The sequence below is a fragment of the Sciurus carolinensis genome, chromosome X (assembly GCF_902686445.1).
Source record: "Sciurus carolinensis chromosome X, mSciCar1.2, whole genome shotgun sequence".
NCBI classification, from domain to species: Eukaryota; Metazoa; Chordata; class Mammalia; order Rodentia; family Sciuridae; genus Sciurus; species Sciurus carolinensis.
In genome coordinates this window covers 53,648,827-53,671,300 of record NC_062232.1, presented here as the reverse complement: position 1 = coordinate 53,671,300, position 22,474 = coordinate 53,648,827, and the positions used below count along the sequence as shown (strand labels likewise).

At 36.3% G+C, this 22,474-nt stretch overlaps 1 protein-coding gene across 1 annotated transcript in view; it reads right to left on the bottom strand.

Moving 5' to 3' along the window:
• The window catches only part of Kif4a (kinesin family member 4A), a 127,713-nt gene that overhangs the window by 67,781 nt on the left and 37,458 nt on the right, over positions 1 to 22,474 (bottom strand). Inside the window, 6 exon segments of the mRNA XM_047536619.1 lie at positions 4,070 to 4,175; positions 4,290 to 4,348; positions 6,348 to 6,480; positions 16,023 to 16,084; positions 19,195 to 19,370; positions 19,991 to 20,107. Of these exon segments, the coding sequence (XP_047392575.1) occupies positions 4,070 to 4,175; positions 4,290 to 4,348; positions 6,348 to 6,480; positions 16,023 to 16,084; positions 19,195 to 19,370; positions 19,991 to 20,107 (653 nt within the window).

Here is a 22,474-nt window from a genome sequence, read left to right as displayed (position 1 = left end):
GAATTTAGGCTTTATTTGGCATTGTAACATGGATTACTGCTTAAAGTAATTTTGGAAAGCCCTGCGAGGAAAGTATTATTGCCAGGAAGTCACATGATTAAGGTGAAAGAGCTATTGGCTTAAGAGTAAAGAATTTAGGGTTAGCGCATGAAGTGTCTATACCAGTCCTGTGAAATATCACACAGTATTAAAACATGAATCACAGTCCCTTTCAGGCAAGGAATGAAGCGGCCCTAAATAAGTGCTGTTTTTAAAGCACTTCCCTTATTCTGTTCCTAAATTCCCAACCAAGGAGGTTGAAAGAGAATTCAAAGGATGCTTCAGAGTTTCACATTCTTTCTCATCATGATTTATCTTACTGGAAGTTCTCTAAGTGTAGGGCACATCAAATCCTTAAAAAGCTGCACATGAATTTGTTAGTTAATGGTTACCCTTTTCCTTCCTTGCATGTTTCAATTCAATTTTCAATATAAGGATAGTTAGTTATGAGCATATTCTATAATTGTGGCTTTTGGAAATTTTTTTCTAGTACCTTCTAGAGAGTTAGGATTAAAGTAGATGGATTAATATTTAAAGATGTGTTGTTACAGTGGGTATACCCTTGGCTTTTGGCCCACTGAAATTTAACAATGCTAAGGTTTCAGCTCAGGGCTAGGGCTGAGGGTGTAGCTCATTACTTGCCTAGCATGTGTAATATCCTGGGTTCAACCACACACACACACACACACACACACACACACACACACACAACTTAGGGCTATGTTAACATGTTTTGCATGAACATGGAAAAATTCTCTCACAATCCTAAAAGTAAATATATAACAATCAGATTAACTTCAATCTAAGGGCTCTCTTCTCTCCCACTCCCCTACATTCTAAGGTTTCAACTTTAAAAGATACAATTTGCTAAAAGTGATGATCAGGGGATCAAGGCTAGGGTACACCACGCTACATTAATCAGAAAAACCTTCCAAAATGAAGCTTGTGCTTGTAGGTCATGTGTAATACCATTACTGGGCATACAAAATGCTTTTTATGGAACTGGTCTTGGAGGAGGGGGTATAAACAAAATTAAAAAAAAATTTGATTCTTTAAGAAGTGAAAGGACTTATGAATTTCTCACAGGTAACTGCAACAAGGAGGTTTGCCTGAATTATATCTTAAGGGAAGAAATGGTACAGTTTTGTGCTTCAAGCCCCAGGAGGAATATGCTGGAACAATGGTTGCCTTCATAACTTGAAAAGGGGGTGTTCACCAGTCACTTAAAATAAAAATAGTTTTAATCCAGAATGAAGGGCACAAGTACTTACATTTGAAACATTTTGCTTTCACTGTAGTGAGTCTTAATAAAAGCCACAGGATACATTGTTGTGTATTTCCAAAAAAATATGTAGCTGGGAGGGTCTCTGAACAATAGACTTGAAGAACTCTTATTCAAGAGTCCAGCAGGAGCCTTGGATAAAAGGGTTTACTCTGCCTAACTGTGACAGTGGATAGAAGCCAGGAACTTTATCAGCTTGTGGCAATCTTTAGCACCCTCCTACCGCATGTGCCAAGTGCATTTTAGTGGTAGACAGCAATTCTACAAAGTTCCTCTGAGCCAGCCACCACTAACAATTTCCTCTATAGGCACACCATGCACCAGTCATATTGCCAGATCCTCAGTAAAGGTGCTTTATCTTCTTTTATTAATTTGGTTCCAGAGGTTTACTTCATCTTTCCCATGCAAATCATAGCCTTGGAAATGAGGTAGTATGAAATCCCTTGAGACTGTTATGGTGGCCATGAATGATCATTGTTTTCTGAACTTGTAAATTCAGGCTCCAGTAGGCTTCTAAATCCTACATTATCTGAATTCTAAGGTAGCTCATACAAGGATTTCATATATCAGCCATACTTAAGGAGAATTATATGGCTTGGGGTGTAGCTCAGAGGTAGAACACTTGCCTAGCATGTGCAAGGCTCTGAGTTTAATCCCAGCACTGCAAAATTAAAAGGAATTATAGCTCGTGACACTTATCTGTGTGATAGTCATTCTATCCTTCAGTTACATTGAAGTTCTTACCATATTCTAAACTTTCACACTTCTTTGCTTTTGCACATACCCTTTCCTCTGTATAGATTGTCCCTTCTCCTTTGTCTCCATGGCAAGCTCCTATTCATTTTTAGGACCCATTTCTTCCATGATATCTTTTAAAATTTTCTAGACTAAGTTAATTACTCCTTCCTTAGTGCTCCCACTAAACTTTGCTCATACTGTTAATGTAAAGGGATTAAAACAGACATGAGAGAGGGTCCTCAGTTTTCCTTGTCTTTAACCCTCGCCAGCTCACCCCTTCTTTCTGTCATTGTTCCCATCTGTAAACTTTAACCAACTTACAAACTACAAGGCTTGCAAAAGCAACTCTTAAAAATAACATGATAGCTATCAGAATGGGATTGCACCAATATGTTCCTGAAGAAGCAGCATGAAAACTGGAACAACCTCTAACCAAAAGTTTCACAGCAATTAACAACAAAAGCTGCTACCTGAGCCAAACCACAAGAACACACACCCCTTTCTTCTTTTCACCCTATAAAACTCTAATCTGTCTTAACATGGGGAGTTATTTGGAATCTAGGTGCTCCCTGAGTTTATCAGCTGAATAATACCTTTAAATCCAATTTGAGTCACTTAAAATTATTTCCTTTTGACAGTAAACATCATTTAGCAAGGTTACATAGCTAGTAAGTGGCAGAATTGGCTTCAAACCAGGGTGTTTCTGGCTCGGGAGTCCAAGTACTCAATTACTTTGCTCTATTTGTTGGATAAATGAACTGTCATTTTGGACTGATCGTGACAGTTTTATACAGCACTACTTATTCAAAAACACTGCCAAATAGTTTTGGGGGAGTTTAATTTTAAGTTTTAAATTTCTTAGAATTTGCCAACATAATCTTTTTTTCCTGATGATATGATATTATATGGTATTTAAAAATATTTGCTTTTTGGGGGGATGTGTGCTGGGAATTGTACCTAGGGGTGCTTACCACTGAGTTACATCTCCAGCCCTCTTTATTTTTATTTTGAGACAGGGTCTCACTAAGTTGCTGAGGCTGGCCTTGAACTTGTGGTCCTCCAGCCTCAGCCTCCCAAGTTGCTAGAATTATAGGAGTGCATCACCATTCCATGCTTCATTTATTCTTTAAGAGTAAGTCTACATGTGGAGGATTTTGTGATACTCTATGGACAATTCCAAGAAAATGCTGGGCAGGACTAGGAATGAAAGACTAACTGTTCAGTAAAATACAAACCTATTCCCAAGAACTAGGAAATACCACCAGGTATTTACATATACATTACTGCTTCAGAATTACAAATAGGAGAATATAGATGGATTAAATCTAACCATAACCTCTTAACACAGTGTGATATGATTTTAATTTAAAAATAAATATACCTAGCCAGGTGTGGTGGTACATTCCTGTCATCACAGTGACGTGGAAGGCTGATGATCAGAAGTTCAAGGCCAGCCTCAGCAACTTAGCAAGGTCCTAATCAACTTAGTGTGACCCTGCCTGGGACTGGGAATGTAGCTCAGTTTTAAAGTAACCCCTGGGTTCAATCCTAAGTACCAAAAAAGTACTTAAGGTGGTGGGACTGTGAAAATTTTTCTTTTGGAGAAAACAAAAAATAATTACTTCCACCACTACAACTATTATAGCAGCTCTAAAAATGAATAAGAAAGGGGAATTTATGGCAGAATGATCATTCAAATTTATTTATTATTGGTTATAAGAGAGAGCTGTGACTGCTACTCTTGCTACCTAGGCAATTTTGCATACTATGTTGTTGCTTGTAGTGTTTGATTAGAATATGGAAATATTAATGTGTCATTGCATAAGTGACCCAGGAGTGTTTTAATTTAACAGACTCAATGTTCAGATCATATTTAGTGATCTATAATCTCTGTCCTCCAGAAGCTCATAATCTAGTGTTTACAGCAAAAGGCCAGAGAGTTAGAAATACTCATATGCCTCAAGAGAAACAAAAGAAAGTGATATGCCTATTTCCTATTACTTGGCTTACCGATAGCTGGGTAATCACTTGTTGGAGATTACGAATTATCTCTACATTTTCTTTTAATTCCTGGTCTTCCAAAGTCTCCACTAGCTTTTGAAGATCCAGTTTGCAGCTGAAAATTCAAGCAAAAGAATCCAAGGGTTAATCATACTGTAAAGGCCAGAAGATTCATGATTAGATAGGAAGGTGGGATAGGCCACTAACAAATATTTGGTAGGAAACTTACGCTGCATGTTGCCTGAGCTCCTCTAGCTTGGCATTCATTTTTTCGTTTGCTTGCTCTGTCTGCAACAAAGACCCAGGAGATGATCAGTAGCAGTGCCTGACAGCCTTACCTAATTATGCTCGTTTCCCTATTCCTATGGATGAAAACCTGGGTAGAAAGGCTGTCTCCTTTCTGTATAGAGGATTTAGTGGTGTTTGGTTATTATTGAGAAATGTGTTTTTTAACAGAGTCATGGAAATTAGCCCTAAAGTCAAAATAAGCTACTAAAAATAGCACTCAAGCAGCTGGGTTTTATGCTTGCCACAAGGTTCAGACTATGGGGTGGAGTGTGAAGCCTTAATTCCATAGAAAACTTTGCAACTGGAAGAAAAAGCAACACTTCCTAGCATCTTACTCCCTGCTGTTTGCAAAAAAAAAAATCACTTTAAACTGCCTCCTACACTGCACTGTTTTCTAGCCTCAGCATCAGGGCATTTAAAACATAAAAGGGCCTCACACTAAATTTGAGCTTGTATTTTTTAAAAATTACACTACCTGATATGGTAGGTTAGTTTAGCAAAAGAAAGCAAGAGAAAGGGTAAGGCAGAAGAATGCTGTTAGTGGAAAAAAGAAAGAGCAGAAGGCAGCTATGTTTGGGGTTGGATGATTGATATTTTCAGTTTTATTTCAATCATAGAATCTGTCACATGCTAGAAGCTGCAACAGATTTGGGAAGGATAGTTTATATAGGCCAAAAGTGGTGTGCTTGTTGTGAATATCAAACAATAAGCCTATCAGGCAGTCTTTTTAACAACCTTATAAAGGTCAGATGGGTATGTGGCTAGAATAAGTTCTGTCTGTTTCGTCAGCCACACTCACACACATGTAAATTATGACTTCTAGAGTTACTGCAAAAGCATAAAATGTAGCACTGGAGAAAGAAAATTGTATATAAAAATCTCTTAGATTCCACTTTCACCTTTCTGCTAGTAATAGACAGTATAATTGAATATAGGACTTAGCTTCTTTTAAAGAAAACTTAGGCAGCTTACCTTTCCTTGACTAGTGAACACAATGGATGCATGAAGGCATATGGATTACCAGGTTATTGGTGGAAACTCAATTTCACTTCTGGCAATAGCTGTACAATCAAAGTCTGAGTTATATTTGGACTAGCAGAAAAATGTTAGTGACAGAGCCAACACACACTGATCTAGAAGGTTCTTATCACCAGTAGTAGGATTCACAACTGGTGTAATCATTCACATAGTGATCTACTATTTAGAATTTGATCATTGGAAAAATGAATTAAAATTAATTTCCAGCAGTTGTATTTTACTATGGCAGTTATTTAGGAAGGAATTTGAAATGTGACAATATTAGGGGAAAGGAAATAGAGAAGAACTAAAATCTTAGTGAAGGAAAAGTAACCTAGTATGGGTTGAGTATCCCTTATCCAAAATACTTGGAATCAGGAGTTGTTTCAGATTTCAAATTTTTGTTGGATTTGGGAGTATTTGCATACATGATGAGATATCTTGGCAATGGAAACAAGGCTAACACAAAATTAATTTATGTTTCATATACATCTTATACACATGGCTTGAAGGTGATTTTATACAATATTAGTGCACATATATTTTGACTGTGACCCCTCACATGAGGTTGGCTGTGGAGTTTTCCACTATGTCATGATAATGTGCAACGAGTTTTGGATTTGGGAGCATTTTGGATTTCAAATTGTCAGATTAGGTAGGCTCAACCTGTATTGTGGATAAACATTAGGCAGAATTCAAGGTAACCAATGGACATGGTTGTTTCCTTTCTGGTATTTTAAAAATGTGATTCATGTAGATTCTTTGTGGTGGACAGATAGGTTTTCACTGCACAAGTCTAACTATTCTCTATGTTGATTAAAAGCCCATGTATTTATTACACAGGGGATCCTGGCAGGATATGGAAATACACATACACTTCTTCCCATATAGCTTGTTTCTCATAATAAGAAGCATGTTAAATATTTTTGGAAACGGAAGCTAGGGAATGTCCAGATACTGGTATTTTAGTCTTTGGGCTCACCAAAATGATCCTCTCCAACATTTGGGCTGTCTGACCAGCTGCCTCACTCAAACCACGACTTAATTTTTCATTCTCCTCAGTCAGAGACTGATTCTTCTCCATCAGGGATTGTAGATTCTCTGATGGTTCCACACTAAAACAAAGAAAGTAACATTTTAGAAAAATTACTGATTGATAGCACTTCTATCCAAGGTGGATAAAAATATAGCCCACAAGCCTTCTGGCTGAGAGTTAGGTTAAAATCACCCCACAAAACTCTAAGAAAAGAGTATCCAAACACTATTCTATCCATCCAGTCAGGTAGTATATTTGATGTACAAGAAACATACCCATGAAGTACTTTAATGATTTGGAGGAAGGTAATAATTCAGAGTCAGATATGGTTGTAACCTTTACCTTGGTTCCTGGTTTAGGATCTTTCTATTTGTGTACTTAAGTGAAAGCTAACTGTAGCTAACATGTTTTCTCCCTCCTCTTCCCACCCTCAATCCCTCACTAAGGATGAAAGAAGGTAGGGGCTGGGGATGTGGCTCAGTGGTAGAGCACTTGCCTAACATGCAGGAAGCCCTGGGTTCCATCCCCAGCAAGGGTGGTGATGGTGGTAGGGTTTAAGTAAGTAGCAAAGGAAGACGTATGGAGGAGGTAGAAGTGACATTGCTCAGGGTTCAACATTTAACCTGATCAACACAAGTTGATTATCTACTTACTGTAAAATTTAGGAAAATAGAATTTATTAAGTCAGAAATTTGAAATGATGACCAGTGGCCACTAGAAGCACATTTCACAATTCTTTATAAGTAAGTATTCCCTTCTAAATGCTTGCTTTACTTGAAATTCATGACTCAGTGTCCTGATCATTTGCTTATCAATTTTAACTTGCTTAGAGTGAGTAGTAGAAATAATGGTATCCATTTCAAATATGAGTGGAAGGGAGGAACAGAAATAGCTTATAGGAAAATATCCATTCATATAAGAACCTTTAGAACTTATGCATATTATTTTCTATCAGTTCCAGACTAATGAAGTAGAACACGAAGAAACATGTTTTTTAAAAATTCATTTGGATGTAATGTTTAAAAGACTGGAAAATAGGCTCGTTAAAAAAAAAAGATCAGAAGAAATATGAAGATTTGATCTGAAGACTGAAGGGAAAAATGAATAGTTGTCAAGGCTATGATAAAAATAAAAAAGGACAGGGAGCAGCTGTTCTCAATCTCAATAAAGTACAGAAAAAGATTTCAGGAATAGAGTAGATGCCCTCTCAGCCAACTCAAGACCTCCATCAACTCTTATAGAAGATCTCAGCCTGTTCTGTATCAAAATGTTAACAGCAAGGCTATCCAATAAGGTCTCATATCACACTGTTAAGAATTCACTAACAATCTTATGAAGGAATGTTCAATTAAAATGTGTATTATAAAATAAATTATTAGTAAATTTAATGTTATTTTAGATTATTATTTCTATCCTTATTAAACTGAAAATTTTCATGACATTCATGCAAGTTGATGAACTTCAAACTAATGATACTTTTAACTCAATAGGTTTCCCCTCTAAAACATTTTTTTAGATGGGGGAATCATATTTAAGTCAACTGTTGATTTTTCTAAGGAAAATTTAGCAATTAGGAGTAGGCTCTTCATTACAACTTAAAGTTAATGCTTTAATATTTAAATACTACTAAAATTAATAATAGATAATATTTCTAAAGCACTGTGCAATAGGTTTTATTATAAATGCTTTACATATGTTAAATGCATTTAATTCTCACAATAGTCCCATGAGGTAGGTTCTATTGTTATTCCCATTTTACAGTTGAAGAAACTGAGGCACAAAGATATTAAATAACTAAAACCCACACAACTAGAGGGTTAGGGTAAAGCTGGTAGTAGAGCTCAGCAATTTAATTTCAGACTCCATACTCCTAACTACTATGCTCACTTCAGAGATAGTTAATATGGGAATGCAAAGATATAAAAGCTCTCAGAGTCATAAGAAAAAAAAAGAGTTCTTTGTAAGATTATAATAAAGCAGCACTGAACTACAACATGAAATAGGATGTTCATGTGACAGGGGAAGGCTTTTAATTTTAATTAGAGCTTTATAGTTATACATAGTAGTTGGTTCATCACTACAAAATCATACATGCATGGAATTTAATTTTGGTTCATGATCCCCCTCTATTATTCCCTCCCTTCTCTCTTCCCCTGTTCTCCTTCCTCTTCTCTGCTGACAGGAGAAGGCTTTAAGACTAAAGCAGAAAATAGGACTAGGGCCAGACAAAGATCAGACAAAAAAGAAAATACAACATAAAACCAATATTTCCTATTTCACATGCTATTTAATTGCCGAAGTTAGGAATTCAAGTTAGTTGAGCAGGTCAAAATTAACACTTACAGAAAATAAATGCAAAAGCTCCAATAACACACCTCTAAAAAAGGGGCATAATCCAAAGAAGTGAAGTAAAAGAATTCATATACGTAAAATGCACATTTCATTAAACAACCTTGTGAAATGTCTCTAAAGTTATAAATACACATTTTGGAGAAATATCTTTCTTTGCAAAATATTGAATAATTGAGTTTGTTTGATTCATCAGTTTTTCTTAGTCTATTACTTTTCCAACTGAAATGATTTTTTTTTTTTTTTCGGTACTGGGGATCAAACTCAGGGCCTTGTGCTTGTGAGGCAAGCACTCTACCAGCTGAGCTATCTGCCCAGCCCTGAAATAAATGATTTCTTATAGTGTATTCGAGACAGAATTTGGAATGGTTTTCTTTAGTCTTGTGTTCATTGGTCCTGTCATACATGAAACAGGGTTGTGTTAAATTGTAAGGAAAGGAAGATGGGTCAATTGCTTTTAAAATAAAGATAGTGAAAATAGGACTTTAAAGGGCACTGGCTTTCATCACTTTATCCAACATTCTTAAAAAGTTACCAGAGAACCCAGAGTATATTTAGCAAAAAGTGGAAAATTAGAAAAAGAAAGATAGTCATTTTTGGGTGATAAAATCATGACAATTTTAAATTTTATTCTTCATACTTCTCTAAACAAGAAGCAATGCTTCTTCTACAAGAAGGAATGTATCCTTAAATAATAAAAATAATAAGTTATTGAAAATAAGGATATTAAAAGAAAGTAGACTCACAGCATACAAAAGAATAAACTCCAAATAGAAAAATGAAATGTAGGGCTGGGAAGATAGCTTAGTTGGTAGAGTGCTTGCCTTGCAAGCACAAGGCCCTGGGTTCGAGCCTGAGCACCACAAAAAAAAAAAAAATGAAATGTAGAACAACATTAGTACTAGAAGAAAACATGGGTGAATTTCTCTTTTAATCTTGGTGTAGGGAAAGGTTTTCTAACTATGAACCAAAATCTAGAAGCATGTGGAGAATGTATATGGTACAACCACTTTGGAAAACCGTATGGCAGTTTCTTAAAGATAAACATACAACCCAGTAATTCCACTCCTAGGTATTTACCCACTGAAGACATATGTCCACATAAAGACCTACAAGGAATGTTCACAGCAGCACTATTCATTATAGCCCAAAAGTGTAACCAACCTGAAAGCCTATCAATTGACAAATGGATAGACAAAATGTGGCATATCCAGACAATGGAATACTGTTCAGCAATAAAAGAGAATGAAGAATTGATACATGTCATAACATGGACAAATCTTAAAAATGTTAGTGCAAGAAGTCAACAATAGAATCATATACTGTATAATTCTGTGTATATGAAATGTTTATAGGAGAAAAATCTATACAGACTGAAAGCAGATAAGTTATTGCCTTGGGCATATTTTCTTCAAGGTTCATTGTTGTAACATGTGTCAGATTTTCCTTCCATTTTTTGGCTGAATAATAATCCATTTACTTATTCTATGTATTTTATTGGAGATTTAAGTTCATTACATTAAAAGTAATTAATGATAGGTAAGGACTTACTATTGTCACTTTGTTGGGGTATTTTTCTGGTTGCTTTGTAAATAGTTTTTGTTTTCTCCTGCTGTATAACTCTGTGGTTTGATGGTTTTGTATAGTGGTATATTTTGAATCTTCATTGTTTTATGCATCTGCTACACGTTTGTTTTTTTTGTTACCGTAAGGCTTTCATTGAACATCTTACACCTATAAGAGTTAATTTTAAACTGATAACAGCTTAGTCTTGATTGAATACAATAATTCTACATTTTTATTCTTACACTCCATATTTTGTTTTGAGGTTTGAATTTGTATAATTTTGTAATATGTATCCCTTGATAATTTATTTTAGCTATAGTTATCAATAATTTTGTCTTTTAACCCTTGTACTAGGGATTAAATTACTTTACACACCACCAATAGAATCCTGGAGTATTCTGAATACTCTGAATTTCTTATACCATTACGTACCACTGAGCCACATTTCCAGACTTTTGTAAGTTTTGGTATTAATTGGCAGCCTTTTGTTTCAGTTTAAAGTACTCTGTTTAGCAATTCCCATAAGGAAGGCTAGTGGTAATGAACTCCCTTAGCTTTTGTCTACGAAAGTTTTTATTTATAAAATATAGGTTTGCTGAGTATTCTTGGTTGGCAGTTCTGTTCCTTTTAATATATCATCCCAATCTTCCCTGGTTTTCAGTGTTTCTGCTAAGAAGTCCACATGGTTACATTGGAACTACTTTGTATATGATGTATATCTTATCTCTAACTCATCTCAGAATCTTTGTGATTTTTTTATTGGATTATAAAATACCTTGTCCATTCCTCCTTCAGTTAAATTTAATTGTTGACTACTGCTCTTTTATACCTTTATATTGACTTCTTTCCTCCGATCAGTGAAGTTTTCATCCATTATTTTGAAAAATATGCTTTCTGGTCCCTTTTATTCACCTGGAAAATCTATGCATATATTAGGTCTCTTGATGGAATCTGATAATTCTGGTAGGCTTTCTACATTCTTTTAAATCATTTCTCTCTCTCCTTTCTTTCTTCCTTCCTCCCTCTTTCCCTTCTTCCTTCCCTTCCTTCCTTCCTTCCTTCCTTACCCTGATCAAGTAATTTCCAATGTTCTGTCTTCAAATGTTCTGTCAAGTCAGCTGTATATTTCAGTTTAGTCACTGTATATTACATGTCTAGGATTTCTATTTGGTTTTATTGTTTTTGTTTTGTTGTTAAACTTCTCATGTTGCCATGTTTCCAAATTTCATTTAGTTTTTTCATCTCTGTATTCTTGAAGTTCACTGAAGTTTTTGAAGGAATTACTCTAAATTGTTTTTTTCTGTCATTTTACAGATATTATTTCATTAGGTATTTCATGGAAGCTTTGGAAGTGTCATGATTTCCTCAGGGTTTTCAATCCTTGTGTCCTTCCATTGGCGCATATGCATTTACAGAGACAGCTAGCCTTTTTAGCTTTTATAGGAGTTCTTTGGTGTGGCTAGATCTTCACTAGTTATGGGCTAGCTGGTAGAGATTGCTTTCAGGTTTTCTAGTTGGTTGGACTGCTGATACCTTTACTCCGAGTTCAGGTGGGGCAGCTGGGTAGGCTCTGCTATCTGACAAGATTATTAGCTGAACTCTGATTGAGGCTAAATTGCTGAATGGGCACATCTACTGCCTCTGATCTGGCTAGTCCATGTGATGTGTTCCATGGCCACGAGGTACTTCTATTTGAGTTCAGTAGTGGGTAGGGTTGAAGGAGAGGCCCTGGGGTTAAGTGGATAGGGATAGATGGACTACATGCTATACCCAGTAGAGACGCATAGTTGAGATTTGCTTCTCTTCCTGGGTAGGACATGAGGGTGGGCTTTGAGGCTACTGGGAACACTGTTTATGTTCCAAGTGTGGGAAATCTAGTGCCTGCTTGTGGTGGAAATTTGCTGCTGGAGTCTTCTTTCTGGGTGGGGTCCTGGGGTAGTCTCTGAGGTGAGACCTGGAGGCTGGCTACTCAAGTAGCACTTACCACTTTTTCTGGGATTGATCAGTTGAGCTTTGGGTATAAGCTGGTACCTCTGTGATGGAGCACTTACTGCTGGTGTGTACACTAACTTTCACCAAAATCTGAATACTGGCCTCTACCTCCCTGCTTATTTCTACCTGACCCTAGGAGGTTTAACTGTGTAGATTCCCCAATGCAACCTGTTCCTTGTAAAGTCAGAATGGAATGGGCTTCCTGATTTCATCTTTGAATGCTAGGGAAGCTGGATTTCTGCCTCCCTGGTTCTTTTTCCACTGTGGGAACCATGGGCTCTGGAGAATTCTCTCTGTATGGTGCTATGATGACTTGGGGGAGGAGCAACATGGTCAAAGTGAGATAGTTTCTCCTATCCTTCCTTTTCTTTTTCTTGATATTGGGGATTGAACCCAGGGGTGCTTCACCACTGAGCCATAATCCCAGCCCCTTTTTTTAAAAATTTGATACAGGGTCTCACCAAGTTGCCCAGTTGGGCTGGAAATTGCAATCCTCCTGCCTCAATCTCCTAAGTAGCTGGGATTACAGGCCTGCACCACCAAGCCTGGTTTTTCCTATTCTTTCAATGCAGATTCTTTGTGTGTGTGTGGTCCTAGGGATTGAACCCAGTGCCTTGTGCCAGTGAGGCAAGCACTCTACCAACTGAGCTATATCCCCAGCCCATCAATGCAGATTTTGATTTAGTTCCTTTGAACATGCCAGGTAACTCAGGCTTATTCTCAAGTTTTAGGGTTTTCACCAAGGTGTTTTTGTTTGTTGATAATTTCTAATTGATCTTTCTGTGGGGAAAGTGAGGTCTAGAATCTTCTATCTATGATCATGCTGATGTCACTAATCACATTTTGTTTATTAATTCATTTGTTGATGAACATTTGGAATGATACTGCTTTTCTGATTTTTTAATTTTTTATTGTTTGTTCTAATTAGTTATACATGACAGCAGAATGTCATGTATTATTGATTCGTGTTTATGATTCCTTGTACACAAATGGAGTACAACTTTTTATTTCTCTGGTTGTACACAATGTAGAGTCACACCATTTGTGTAGTCATATATGTATATAAGGTAATGATGTTTACCTCATTACACCATGATACTGCTTTTTTATTACTGTGAAAAGTGCTACTATGAATGCTACTATAAAAGTGCTACTATAAATGGGATGGACTCAAACTAAAAAGCTTTTTCTCAGCAAAGGATACAGTCAAGAATGTGAAGAGAGAGCCTACAGAGTGGGAGAAAATCTTTTTCACACGCACTTCAGATAGAGCACTTATCTCCAAAATTTATAAAGAACTTACAAACTTTACACCCAAAATACAAAGAACCCAATCAATAAATGGGCTAAAGAACTGGACAAACACTTTACAGAAGAAGACATACAGGAAATTAATAAATATATGAAAAAGTCTTCAACATCTCTAGTAAATAGAGAAATGCAAATCAAAACTACCCTAAGATTTCATCTCACTCCAATTAGAATGGCTATTATCAAGAACACAAATTAGATGGTGGCATGGATGTGGAGAAAAAGGCACACTTTTACATTGCTGGTGGAGTGGCAAATTGGTGCAGCCACTCATGAAAGCAGTGTGGAGAATCCTTAGAAAACTTGGAATGAACCCACCTTTTGACCCAGTTATCCCACTCCTCGGTTTATACCCAAAGGAATTAAAATCAACATACTACAGTAACATAGCCACATCAATGTTTATAGCAGCTCAGTTCACAATAGCTAGATTGTGGAACCAACCTAGATGCCCTTCAACAGATGAATGGATAAAGAAACTGTGGTATATATACACAATGGAATATTATTCCACCGTAAAGAATAATAATATTATGGCATTTGCAAATAAATGGATGGAATTGGAGAATATCATGCTAAGTGAAATAAGCCAATCCCCAAAAACCAAAGGCCGAATGTTTTCCCTGATAAGTGGAGAATGATATATAATGGGGGGGTCGGAGGGAGAGAAGAATGGGAAACTTTAGATTATGTAGGAAATGAGAGGGAGGGGGGTATAAAAATGGTGGAATGAGACAGACATCATTACCCTATGTACATGTATGATTACATGAATGGTATGAATCTACATCGTGTACAATCATAGAAACGAAATGATGTACCGCATTTGTGTACAATGAATCAAAATGCAGTCTGTAAAAAAATTAAAAGATAAAAAAAATTTAATACTTGTTGAAATAATAACACTTGGGAGATATTATGTTAAATAAAATGTACTATAAAAAAAGTGCTGCTGTGAACATGGTTGTGAAAAACATCTCTTTGAGACTCTGTTTTCAATACTTTTGGATATACTGAATTGGGATTGTTTTATCATATGATAGGTGTATTTTTAATATTTTGGAAATTTCTATCCTGTTTTCCATAGTGGTGATGTCATTTTACAATCCCACAATAGCACACAAGGGTCCAAATTTTTCCATATTCCTCACATCCTTGCCAACATTGATTATTTTCTGTTAACACACATACACACATGCACAATTTATTTATTGAGGATTTTAATTTCCATTTCTCTGTTTTGAGTGTATCTTTTTGCATATCTCTAATACTTAATTAGCTCCATTATAATGATATACATACCCAAAATATAAACAACTAAATCTAATTAAGACGTAGGGGCAAAAAAAAGATGTAGGGATGACCCAAAATGGAATATAAATATTAACTATGGAAAATAGTACCATGCTAAATGCAGAAAAAACTGCATAAATGTTGACATCTAGTTCATAAAGTGTTTCTCACAGGGATATGGGTTAGCAATTGTGAAACTCCATTATGTGTACACTAGAATTGAACACGTAAATAAATTGCAGATAATGACAACTGCATTTCTTATTGTTAGAGAACTTATAAATAAGAAGGCCAAAATGAACCCTTTAGTGTTGGGATGGAATCAGAGTTACATAATCATGGTTTTTAATACATACACAGATTGATAGATACAAAAATACAGATGCATATATATGTGTGGGTTATTACACATGCAGATATTTCTTAGTTCTACCTGCTAAGAAAGCCTAAAAGTGGAGACACCCAGTAACAATGAGCACAACCAGTGCTAGCATCCATATCTTAGTTTCTAAACACCATTTTCCAATAAAAGAAACCAGGCTTCTTGGAAATACGGAGGATTCCAGAACTGGGGTAGGGAAAATAGAGTTTGGAACATCTTGTGGAAATATTCAAAAAATTGAGGACTTGTAAAAGAACACAAAAAGCCAACCTAAAGTAGCTCTGAATGGACAAATTAGGAATAATTTGAATAAAACAAATGCTAGTATTGGAGGATAACCTATAGAATAAAGTAAATATTCATGTATCTGTGGATATAACTAAGTAGACAAATAAATACATTGGGGAGAAGAGACAGCTCTTCCTACAGTAGCATTCAAATTAATAAATTTCTTAGACCAAAACCCATACTTTTTCTGTTCTATTAGGCTGCTTCAAAGATAACTAGCTAAGTCCAAAGTAGTCAGCAGGGTTGGTAAATTCCCTTTCCTGACACCAAATGAATGCTACTAGAAATTTTAGGATAACAGAGGAAAACAACTATCAGGAAAAAGAGCCTCTGCTCTAACAAACATTTAAATTTAATTTATACCCAGAGTTCAACCCCTGGCACCTCAGTCAATCAATCAATCAATCAATCAATCAATCAGATAATCTTATGTCACTTACTTTATGGATCTAGGCAGGGTACCCCCATGGGCTTGTAGCAATAAGACCTGTAGTTGTTGTACCTGGGAGAAGCAAAGAAAAATAATCACCGACTAAAAACTATTTATTCTTCTGCAATGAAATTACTAAAATTAGCAGTTGAATAATTTTACTCAATGCCTATGAAATCTAAGGTAAGGTTCATTTAAGTAACTTGCTAAGTTCGCCAATGACCTGATTGTGACTATAGCCAATGGAATATTTTTCAGTCTTCAATTTACTTGATTGACAGGTAGCATTTGGTTTACCAGAATCATACTTTCCTGATTTCCACACAGCAGCCAGACCATCTTTTAAAAATGAAAATTACCAATGTTACCACACAGCTTAAAATCATTTTTTCATATGGTCCATGAATTCATGGTCATGCTTCTGCTTTCCCTCTTGGTTCATACTAGAATATTTTCCTTGCTTTCTGCATTCTCACCAGTATCCTTTGAGTTCTTCAGATGTGGTATATACTCCATACTAATTCAGATCCTTTTAGCACTTGCTACATACCAGGTGTTGTTCAAAGTACTTTATATAGATTGCTCATTTAACCCTCACAAAAACCCTATGAAGCAGGTATTATTATTATTATTTCCAGGGCAGACAGGAAACCTGAAGGAAAGAGATCTTGCCCAAGGTGCAAAGCTATTAAGCTACAAAGCCAGGATTTGAGCCTGGGCCACCTGGTGGCAGTGTGAATGCTCTTCACCATACTTTGCTCTCATGCTGTTTCTTCTCCTTTCAAATCTCTTCCTTCATTTCTGCAGTTTATACATATTTAATCCCTCAGATCTCAGCTCAAATGTTGCTACCTCAGGGAAGGCTCCACAGACTGAATATTTAACAGAAGGCCCTATTCCACACGCTCATAGCACAGTATCCCACTTTATAATAACATAATACTATATGATTATGTGTTAAGTGTTTGTCTCTCATGTTAGGCAATAAGCTCCTAGAAGGTAGAAACTGTATTGCTTTGCTCAATAATATATCCCAGCATAGTGCCCAGCACATAATACTGTTTACTAAATACTTATTGTTGGAACAAATGAGCAAATAAGTCAATAGGAAGAAGGGCATTTTGGGCAATAGGAATAAACATAAAAGAAAATAGGGGAATAGACTGGTATTTTATAATTCAGATGATAATTGTGGACAGATAAATTACAGTGACCCCTAGGGAGGAAGGAGATAAAGGAGAAGGAAAGGGAAGAAAAGAGATTAAATAAATAGTAGTTATCACTAAGGAAGGAGGCCAGAGAGGGAGTGAGTAAGGAGCTGGCAAACACCTGATTTCAAGTGGAAGCAATACTATAATCTGGAATGTGAGAAAATGTGACCCCTTTATACCTGCATCAATCTAATTCCTGCCTTCTTGGCTTCTCTAACAGGGCTACTGAGCTGCTGTACAACCAGTCACACTTATACACCACAAATTCATGCTCACAGTCAGCTACCTCTTCCATTTCTGCTGAGAGTGACTTCAAGCCCCCTATTCTTATCTGACTGCTCAATCTTAGAAGATGATCTTGTCTGTTCTCTGTTCTCAGTTTCAGTCTCTCCTATCTAGTTCTTTTACTTTGTTTTTTAGTACTGGGGATTTAATCCAGGAATGCCCATGCTGGGCAAGTATGCTACTCTACCACAGAGCTACACCCCCAGGCACCCGCCTTTTAAAAACTTTTGAGACAGGTTCTCACTACATAGCCCAAGCTGGCCTTGAACCTGCAATCCTCCTGCCTAAGCCTCCTGAGTTGCTGGGATTAAAGGCATAAGCCATTGCACCCAGCTGTTTCTTTTACTCATGCAAGTTTTTCCCATAGTTTAAAAACAGACCTATATCCCTTGACCCTTGATTTCTAGCTATTACCTTTTCTAAACCTCTCTCTTTGAAACAAGAGCCTATCAGCTTCCTTCACTTCTTACCTACCATTCTATCTACTTATACTTTATCAACCTGCTCTTATTCCCCTGACCTTCTTCTAATAAAGGTCACCAATTGCTTTCTTGTTGACAAAAATCAATGGACCTTTAAAAATCATTATCTTACACTCTGTAAATTTACACTTCTCATAATCCTCCTTGAAATGCTTGTCCCTTGTCTGTCATGACACCACTGGTTTTCTTCCGGTCTACTGCTTATTAGTCCCTCTTAATGTCTTCTCTTCTTCCTGTATTCCTTAAGTGCTAATGTTCCCAAGACTTCCGGTTTCTGCCTTCTTCTCTTGTTCATTTGTTTATTTGGCAATTATTTAGTGAGTACCTTTAATATGTCAAGTACTCTTTGATTTTATCTATTCCATAACTTCATACCATCTAATGCTATTGACTTGAACCTGTCTTCAGCTCATACATCTCTACATCAAACCCATAGAGCCAGATATGTTTGAATATTTCTACTTACAAGCCCTGTAAGTCCTTCAACCTCAAAAGGACCCAAACTGAACTCATCATTTCCAGTTGCCTACCTAGCCCTATTTTTCCTCCTGACTGAATGATTAGCACTACCATTTATTCAGCTGTTCAAGAAAGAAATTTGGGAATCAATCTTAACTCTCCCCACTCACCTTTCTTTTCCCATATCAAATGTTACCACTTAAGTTCTATATATTTTAGCTCCTTCTTGTTTTTCTCCTCCAAACTATCCCCTTCTCTTCATCTCTACTGCTATTATCTTTAGTTCCAGCCATAATTCTCACCTGGTTATTATAGCAGCCTAATTTGTTTTCTTACTTCTAGCCATATTCACTTCTAATCTACTTTCACTATTCTTGCTGAGGTTATCTCCCTAAAACACATATTTTATCATGTCACCCTTCTTATTTAAAACCCTTAAATGGCTCTAATACTTTCCAGCTGATTTCCAAATTCTTGAACAGGTCATATAAGGAACTTCAGGATCTGGGTCTTGCCTACAACTCTTGCTTCATCTTTCACTGCTCACTTCTTTTTCAAAGAAATCTCCCAATGCCACCTCCAATCTTAGAAGGACAGCAAACATATTAATAGAATTTACTTAAAGAGATCACCAAACTAACATAATGCTTAATCAACATATCTAAATTTCTGACAGAATTTTGACAAACAAGCTATATCATTACACTCACATAATTTTTCCCATAAAAATTTAAATCCCTTATACCTGTTGCTTAAGATGATTAAGTTCAGCTGTCTGAGGATCAATATTAATTACAGGTTTGTTCTTGATTTTTCTTGCTCTGTCAGCGTAGCGAAGAGTATTTAATGTTTCCTCTAGATTGGAGTCAGCAGGACTCACACAGGCTATCATAAGAGTATGGCTATTACCTCCTAGAGAATCTGAAATAGAACAATAAAGGACCATGAAAGAAAATGAAGTCCAACAAACAGGATGTAAGCACAAGCTGTCCATTTGCATTGGTGATGAAATTCTTAAGATATTTACAAATTTCCTATTTGTATCAATATAAAAACACTTAAGGTTTCTGGTGTGTAAAACGATATATTTTAGAACCCTACTGCATGTATCTCTATTCTCAAGAGAAACTATTATTTCAGTAGTGAATCAGGTTAAAACAACTGTGGTCTGACCCATAGGAGCCACACTATTGGTATTAAATATTATTAGGATGCCCCCTCTAGGTAGATTTTAACTCTCCAGAGAATTCTGCTTAGCAGCACTATTATGTAAAGAAACATTAACCATGTTCATTTTCAGGTGCAAAGTACTAAGTACAGTTGGCACTCTGCAGACTTCTTGGCTCTCAAAGCCATATATGAAGACATTTTCCCATTATCTTAGAAACCTCACTGCCAACAGCTCTCTCTTCTATTTATCAATTAGACAGCTATGTCTGTGTTAGCCCCAGTAGCTAGCTTTTTACCTGTCTCATCTTTGCTTGCTCAGCACTATCATTCTCAGTTATTCTCTCTTATTTTTAGAGGTACTTTGGGCTTACCTTGAAGAAGTCGAGTCAACTTGGAATCTCTGTAGGGTACAAAGCCACCCTTTTTGTCATCTCCAAGAGCACTGATTACATTTCCCAAGCATAGGAGGCCTCTATTAATATTAATACCTAATACCAGGAAACAAAATTTAAATTGCTTAGGAAAGTATCTCACATATACTTGCATTTCTTCTGAGAAATAAAAAAGAAATAAATACCCCATAGAAATACTCTCATCAATCCTAAGGAATATTCTTAATCCTGTTAACTTTTCTGAGTGTGCCTCTATGTAAAGTTCAAAGAACAAAGGCCCAAATGTTGGATTTGCTCATTTGAGTCCTTTGGCACTTCTTGCCCTTTTACCATGGAAACAAAGTAACAGATAACTATCACTATGACAACAACATCTCTATAGTTATTTACTTCTTACATCCATTATTACAATCTTTAAAGTAATGCTGTGAAATTGGATGAATAGCTATTTTTTTAACAATCTTGTTATCATTGTTTTTTTTTTTTTATCTTTCTGGGTTTTACAGATAAGGAAACTAGCTCAAAAGTTACATGGCTTGCCTAGGGTCAAACAATTTTGGACCTGAGATTTCCTTTACTTTTCTCTCTTTTTCTTTTTTTGTTAAGGAAGATTTAACCCAGGGGCATTTTACCACTCACTGTGCTACAGTCCCAGCCCTTTTGTTTCTTATTTTGAAAGACAGTCTCACTAAGTTGCTTAGGGTCTCAATAAGTTGCTGAGACTGGCCTTGAACTTTTGAACCACCTGTCTCAGCCTACTGACCTGCTGGGAATACAGGTGTATGCCACCATGCCTGAGATTTCCATCTTAGAAATTCAATCAAGTCCTATGCTCTTTCTTTACATAATGGAATACCTTTCCTCTTACTCTTTTCAACAGGGTAAAACATTCTTTTCTACTCTATTTAATTCTCAGGTTTGCTTTTCAAACAGTGTAATAATTTCTGAGGTCCTTCTAAAACACTTAACTTCCCATTATTACTGTGGAAGGGCTACACAGTATAATGGTTAAGTGCATGGGCTTTGGTATCAGATAAACCTAGGCTCCAATCTTGGCTCTGTCACTAAGTAGCTATATGGTCTTGATTAAGATCCTCTATAAATTAACACAAATATAACAACCTTATTTGGTTATAGTGGGAATTAAATAAGATACTATGTATGAACCACAGTCAAATGATATATAAATGGTGCTATGGTTCGAATGTCCAAATTCATGTTGAAATTTGATCTCTGATATATCTGTATTAGGAGGAAGGACTTTTAGGAGGTGATTAGGTCATGAGGTCTCTGCCCTGTGGATGGGATTAATGCCTTATAAAAAAAGAATAGAGGCAACTTGCTAGGGACTTTCACTCTTCTGTTACTTCTGCTATATAAGGACATAATTTTTTCTTTTTTCCCTTCCACTTTTTTTGCCATAGAAAGATGCAGTGAGAAGATACCCTCACCAGACAATATTGTTGCTGGTGCCATGATCTTGGACTTCTTTAGCTTTCAGAATTATGAGAAATAAATTTCCATTTATACAAATTACCCAGTCTAAGGTTTTCTGTTAAAGCAGCACAAATGGACTAAGACAAATGGTACCATTTTTTGTTAGCCCTACTCTACCTTTTACTTATCCAGCCATATTTTGGACTCCCTTTTAACCTGAGACAAATATATTTATAAGATCCCAGACTCCACATTTCTCTCTGACTGTATAGCTTTCATAGATCCTGTTCTTCACTCTTGTGGCTACCAATTTACTGACCCTTTCTAATATTGTCAGTATATTAGACTCTTCTGGGTCTTAACTTAACTATTCTGAACTCTGTGGTCAAATATTTCAGTTTTCCGTGCCTAAGCACTCACTGGATCAAAGACCTTCCACCGTTCCCAACATAGGTTAAACTGACTCAGTGTATGTATCTATCTGTAGGCTGCAATGTTGAAGAAATAACATAAACAAAAGGACTGGATGCATTGCAAACATGCTCTTGACCTTAGCTGATCTCTTGGACAATTACCAATCTTTTCCTCCTCATTTCTACTTGACTAAACTAATCTAACTCACCATGGTAGCTATTCTACATACTCATCATTTTTAAGACCGTAAATCTACCTTCACTTTCTCCTAGTATATAATTTTTACCTAATTCTTTATGGAGCCTAATTATCCACAAGGGCTCCCTAACCTTCCTTCTCCACACCTCACATTCTTTCCTTTGCTATTAATCATTCCTTCATCCCTCCTCTTATTTCATAGGAAATGGCTGCTTTTATTCTCAAGGCTCTGCCTCTTGTTTCTGCACATATTTCTATTCCCTTCAGTCTCTCTGGGTCCTGTGATCCTTTAATCTTTCCCCTTTCTCTTTGACCTTCTAATTATTTTCCTTCTTTTCAGTCCATACACAGGCTTATATCCCCTCAATCTAAAACGAAAACAATTTCCTTAAGTAACCCTCCCTTTCTTTTCCT